Source organism: Vigna radiata, chromosome 2 (genome assembly GCF_000741045.1).
Source record: "Vigna radiata var. radiata cultivar VC1973A chromosome 2, Vradiata_ver6, whole genome shotgun sequence".
Lineage (NCBI taxonomy): Eukaryota > Viridiplantae > Streptophyta > Magnoliopsida > Fabales > Fabaceae > Vigna > Vigna radiata.
The window spans coordinates 16209568-16216382 of record NC_028352.1 but is presented as its reverse complement, the minus strand read 5'-3'; the positions used below and the strand labels follow the sequence as shown (position 1 = coordinate 16216382).

The 6815-nt window shown below is 33.1% G+C and overlaps 1 protein-coding gene across 1 annotated transcript; it reads right to left on the bottom strand.

Moving 5' to 3' along the window:
* Positions 1-376: 376 nt before the first annotated feature.
* On the bottom strand, positions 377-1270 carry LOC106755896 (ethylene-responsive transcription factor 4). The gene has a single exon (XM_014638123.2). It carries the CDS (start codon positions 1104-1106, stop codon positions 525-527), a length of 582 nt encoding a protein of 193 aa, XP_014493609.1. The 5' UTR covers positions 1107-1270; the 3' UTR covers positions 377-524.
* Between the last annotated feature and the right edge of the window lie 5545 nt (positions 1271-6815).

Sequence of the window (6815 nt, the reverse complement as noted above, 5' to 3'; positions counted from 1 at the left end):
AGAAATAAATAATGATCTCAGAATGTTTACGAATGTTAGAATATAAAAATAATGTATGTAACGACTATCATTTTCCGTCATGTCATATTATCAAATTCTAATTTCGAATTATTTTACTACTAAATACACAAACAAAAATATGCACACAGAGAAAGCCGTTTTGTTCAGTTAAACATTTCTAGTACAGAATCATAACCATCTTCATAAAATTGAAATTGAGAGGTTTTCAGAAGCTTAAATTTTGAAAATGACTTTAAATTATAGAAACAGAAAAATATTTTAAAAGCAATGAATATTAGTTTATAAACAGCAACGGCAACAACATTGAGGAGAAGATAAATTTTTTCTTCGGTTGTCAAAAAAAAAAAAAGCAGAATAAAAACAAAAAACTTAAACCTGCTTTTTTTTTTCTCTTTTGTTTGGTTAATTATAATCTATTTACATTCAAAAAAATCGATCATGATGCCTGCTACTGATTTGTTAATAAACCACCGAGCCGCGAAAAAACCGGATCATTTCCTTATTCATGCAACCTCCGGCGGAGGAGGAACATTAAGGTCGAGATCCAACACTCTCCGATGTGGGACCCGCTCGTAGTCCACGACGGAGGACGAGTCGGAATCACTCTGGGTGGTGGCGACGACGGCGGTGCGGCGGAAAGCGGTAACGGGAAGATCGAAAGCCCGCACCTCCGCACGGGCGAACGCGTCAAAGAAAACCACGGGGCGGGCAACAGGGAAGACAAACGCCCCGGTGGCGGCGAGTGGGGTGAGAGTGAGGTCAAGCGGCGGCGGCGGAGAGGGGGACTCGAGGGTGCTGCTCTGGCTGGGGCTACGCGCCACGTGGGTAAGTTCCGCGTGTGTGGGAAAATTTGTCTTCGCCTTCGCGCCGCGGAAATCACGCGCCGCCGAATCATACGCGCGCGCGGCCTCCTCGGCGGTGTCGAAGGTTCCGAGCCAGACGCGTGTTTTCTTCCCAGGGTCTCGGATCTCGGCGGCGTAGCGGCCCCAGGGTCTCTTCCTGACCCCGCGGTATCGGATCTCTTTGTCCAAACGGGTCGAATTAGACCCAGATACATCGTTGGATTTGTTGTCACTGGGAGCCATTGTTGTTGTTTTGACGAGTTTGCGAGAGACAGAGAAAAAGTGAGAGAGTAGTGTTGCAGGCTTGAAAGAGGGAGACAATAGTTGTGTGGTGTTGGAAGGGTTTTTATAGCGAAAAGTTGGGTGAGAGAGAGAAGAGTGTGTGCGTGCGCGTTAAAAAAGCTACGCTCCTTTTGGGCGCTTGTTGCGTACTCAACGTAGATTCACTTGCATAAATAATGTGCTCACTAGTCTCGTGTTCCTAATTTCATTCCAAATTATTCTTTTCATGTGGCTGGCCAGAGAGTGCCACAAATGTGTTTTCAACTTTTAAAACAACTAATTAATTTAAAATAATTTTATTTAGTGAAATCCATCTTGTTTATGTTTTCATAAGATTATATCCATGTTAAGCAAAATCTATCACTAATTAAAAATGTCATACACATTAATTAATATGATAATAGAAATTATAATATAATATTAAATTTTATATTTTTTAATTTTTCAAGTATGAATAATCCAATATAACATTGTTTTAGTTTAATAAATAATTTTAAATTCAAGTCTTAGATATGCTACTTTTAAAAATGAGTCACAATAATTTTATTTAACTAAACCAAATTTGTTTCAGGTGAGGGATATACATTCTAAAATATTATCTTACCACAATATCTGCTAAATATAATACAAGTCATCGTAACCGAGAAATTGTTGACATATTTTCAAAAATTTTGGTTAAGAAAACATAGAGAAAATAGGAAAGATGTTTCAAGTGTTGACACATTTTTTTAAGACAAATGTGCAGCAAGTATATAGCTAACTGTATTTTTCTTATCTTACCCTTGATTTGTAAAGAGCTAAAGGAGAATGATGAAGAATTTGAGAATTATAGTATAGTTTGCATGGGAGAGAGTGCAATTTTAGAAGTTGATAAAATTCATTATAAAATTATTTATTTATTTTTATCTATCTTTCTATTTTCTATTCTTATTAAATTATACAACTTTCAAAATATTTTATCTCCATTCGTAATTTATTTATGTTTTATCATACTAAAATATTTTAATTTTAGTTTTAAAATATTTTGGAACTTATATATCTTTTATTTCTTTTTTAAAAACAAGCCTTCATTTCATTAGAAGAAGGACAAATGAGAGAATTAAAGACATTATAAAAAAAATTACATCTACCTATACATAAAATTCATTGATATATGTCATTAAAATAAAATTATCAATAATTATCAACAATTTTTTTTAATAATTTAAAAAATTTGATTGTAATTATAAGAATAAAAAAGTATAACCTAAATCTGTTAATAATTATTTGTTTCTAAAAAACAGTTGATATTTATTAACGATATAATTTGTTAATAAAATTTATAAATAAATATTGTGATTTGATTTTTTTTTCTTTTATCATTTATCATCACTGTTATTGTTGTTATCCTCACTACTACTTCATTATATTTGATTCATCCTTTTTTTTGTTATTTTTTTCTCCTCTTTCTCTTCCTCCTGGTCATATTTATTCTTTGTCTTTATCATTGTGAGTATCATACTGAGTTTCTTCTATAAACTCTTTTATCTTTATCAAGATTATTTTATTTGTAATAATGTAATAGAAAATATATTCTCTAATATTTTTTAATTCATCTACGCGATAAGAATTAGATAAGTAATATAAGATTTAAATATAAAAATAAATGAGCAATTCAGTCAAATCAAGTGAAAACTATGTAGATCCAATTTAACTCACATTTTAATTAGTTTGAAAATTTTTATTCTCATGCAGAACTCATACCTAGCAAAGAGATATTTTGACTTAATTTAAAAGAAATTCAAAAAAATTTAAATTAAAATGTACTTATATCCTAAAATTTTTAAGCCATTCATCCATCTTAAGTCATCCTACCTACCAACAACTTCTTCTCTCGATGTGTTGCTGAGGAATTTTGAAGAAGGAGCGAAAAACCAAAATTCGGTTGAATCCTTCTATCCCATTGTGAATGTTGACAACATCTTCACGAATGGGAAGGAGTGCAACATTTGCCTAGATATCATCATCAAGGATGATATCAACTCCTTTAACTTTTGTTGAGGCCATACCATTATGAAGCTGGAAATTATAATAGACAACTCGAACCAAATCTGGCTAGTAAGAGCCTCTTAATTCAACCAGATGTTGCAGCCCTTGATTGACCAGAAGCTAAGGAAATTGAAAACCACAAGAGCTAAACCAATTGATGGTATATACTTTGGGACCACCAATTTCTTGTATTTGCAAAAGGTGATGAGTTCCCTCCGTCTTTCTGAATCAGAAACTAATCCTTCAAGGTTGACAGGTTTAGATTATGGCATAGGATAAGGTTGTCAACTCCTTCTCCTTGTTGGGACTTTTCTTCTTGAGGGCTCCACCATTTCAGAATTGGTTTTGATAATTTTCAAGAGTTTGGAACTGGCTAAAGAGAGGTGAGAGTGAAAATAAGCTTAGAGATAGGTTTGTAAGGGAGAATAATCAATTTTTGAAGCTTCTAGATATAGGAAAGGGTCATAACAGTCAATTGATTGAGAATGTAGCCATCATTAGTCATCTATAGTTGTTGTAATGGCTAGTTTTAACTTAAAGTTACTCTGCAGTGCATGATAATTGATTATCATTGAGAATAATATCGTTTCATAAGTTTTTAACAAATACTTAAAATAATTGACGAGGCTAATATTTGAATATGAGCTTTTTCAAAACTTTTGTGAAAACTATGGCATTAAGCACAATTTCTCTACTCCAAGGACTTCACATCAAAATTGAGTCATTGAAAAAAGTAAGTCTTTACAAGAAATGACCAAAACAATGTTAAATGATTTTAACTCTCTTAAGCAGTTTTGCGCAAAAGTGATTAACATTGCATGTTGTCTTCAGAATAGAGTTTACATCAGGCCAATCATCAACAAAATGCCATATGAATTGTGGAAAGACAAAAGGCCTAACATCTCCTACTTCCATTCCTTCAGATGTAAATGCTTCATACTAAGCACCAAGGATAGTTTAGGGAAGTTTGATTCTAGGATTGATAAAGGAATCATGTTTGGCTATTTAGAACCTCCAGAGCATTTGGAGTCTATAACTCTAGAACCTTGAAAGTAGAGGAAGCCATTCATGTAAAGTTTTGTTAGCAAAATCATGAAGAATAGAAGTTTTGATGATGTCCAAATCAAGTCTCAAATGCTCACTTTGTAAGAAGACCTTCACGAAGACTTATTTTATGATGTTAAAGCTTTTGTAATTAGTAGTTTATGTATAGGGCTTTATACGTTGTTTGATTCCATGTAATTTATGCTCTAAAATTCTGTTTGGAGTCAAAATACTCTATAATAATCGATTAACTACTTAAGATAATCAATTATCACAGAGAGGTTTTTAAGTTTGCTAAAAACTCATTTTGGCTCTACAATAATCGATTACAAGACAATTGCTAGAGCTCAGCACCAAGAGGGAGATGAATTGGTGATCAATAAAAACAAATGTTTTTTAAATCTTTTCACAAACTTTGAATGATCTTTAATCTTTCTTGGAATCTAAGTAATATGTGCATGCAATGAAAATAAAAGAGATAAGGAAGGAAATACAAACAAAGGATTTATACTGGTTCGGCCTCAATGCCTACATTCAGTTTCCCTTCCAATCAACCTTAGATTGAAGGCTCTTTCATTATAATGATTTGAGTTTTACACCAAAGGTTTTACAGAGAACTCTCTCAAAATGTAAACACCTCTCTCACTCAATAGAAAATATAGAAAGATAACACCTGCATAATGAACCATACGTCTTTACAACAGAGTCCTTTGAGAACACCTCTCAAAGTACCAAGAACTCCTCGTTCTTCTTCCTGACCGCACACACAGGGAAACACAATCCAAGATTACAGAAAATGAAGTCTGATCAATCAAGAATACCCCTCACTCGTGCAGTAGTTGATCAACCGTGTAAGTCCAAAATCAGTCCTTCAAGAAACCTTCATGATTTATCAACTTCTATGAACCTTATTTCTTGGAGCGTCTCAATATACCTGCAACACTTTTCTCAAATCAAAGATATCAGATATGAAAGTTTACACAGATCAATTTGTTACAGTACAGTGTGCAATGCATCATTATATAGTTTTCTCATGACAAACGCAATTCAATCGATTACGTTAGTAGTGTAATCAATTACATTAGTAACAAATGTAACAGAATTACAACTAATACAATTCTAATTGAATGCACAATTAATGTAATTGATTTGCAATAAATGTTATTCAATATATTTTAAAATATGATTGTTAATTAACATTGTTAAAGGAGAATTGGACGGAGCTCAAGTTGAGTGAACCAATATAAAATGAGCATTCATCTTTGCCTTTTTTTATTGTATATTTAAACATAGCTCAAGTGTTCAACATTGTCAACAAATTGTCCAACCCTTACAAACAGCGTCTAGCACTATTTGTGAAAACTTTTCAAACTTTATTCAAATCTCTCCTTTCTAGAGTTTGCATGTTATTTCAATTCAGTTCTTGGTTGAGATTTATCAGACATCCGCCAAGCTATATCAGGCCTTGGTTGAGCTATATCAGAACTTGGTTGAGTAGTATCATACCTTGACCGAGTTGCATTAAACCTTGGTCGAGTATTATTAGACCTTTCTCGAGCTGCATCAGACCTTGGTTGAGGTCATCATTTCAGCTTAGCTGACCTCACTATTGAAGTCATGACGAGGTAGTAAACTTTTGTATTGAAGTCGTCATAGGTGTGACCGACTTTTTCTTTTCAGCTATGTTAGAATGGAAGTCATGTGAGCGACACATGACTTCTTCATTTGAAGTCATGTGAAGACTACATGACTTGCTTATTTTTATAATCTTTTTTCAAATTTTCTATTTGTGTCACTTATGCCTCAATATCTGTCTAGATAAAAAAAAAAAAACCAAAGATAAAATATAATTACTGAAAAAGGCTATGTAGGCTTAAAACAAGCCCATAGAGTATGGTACATTAAAATAAAAGATCATTTGTGAAGATTGGGTTTAATATTAAAGCTACACTCTATGTCGAGCATGTTAATGCTGATATTTTAATCATTTTCTTTGTATGTTGATGATCTTTTTGGTGATAGGAAGCAACCTAACACTCTTAAATAAATTCAAGCAAGAAATGAAAAATGTCTTTGAGATGATTTATCTTGATCTTATGGCCTATACATGGAAATCATTCAAAAATAAGAATGATATTTTTATTTGTCAACAAGAATATGAAAAGGAGATCCTAAAAAAGTTTCAACTAGATGAATGCAAAATAATGAACTCTCCTATGAATCAAAATGAGAAGCTTAAGTTCACTTGAAGTCAACAAAAAGAGTTGTGAGATACATCAAGGGGACTATCAATTATGGAGTTAAATAGTACAAGTGGTGTTATTATTCGCCTTGTTAGAATTATTCGCCTTGTTCATTACTTGGTGCTCATTTCCTTGACCAAAGCATCGGTTTGATGTCCGATTACAACATGAATTCGCAACTAGAGTATCAATTGTCTTTTGGGGGTCTCTGGTATACTCTATGGTTTAATAGTCTATCAGTCAGAGGCCTCTCTAGCGTTTATATATGACTAAATAATTCACGATGATACTGTACAGGAGCAAAGATTAAGTGATGCACCTGCAGCATCATGTGCAGGATTATAAAAACAATCAA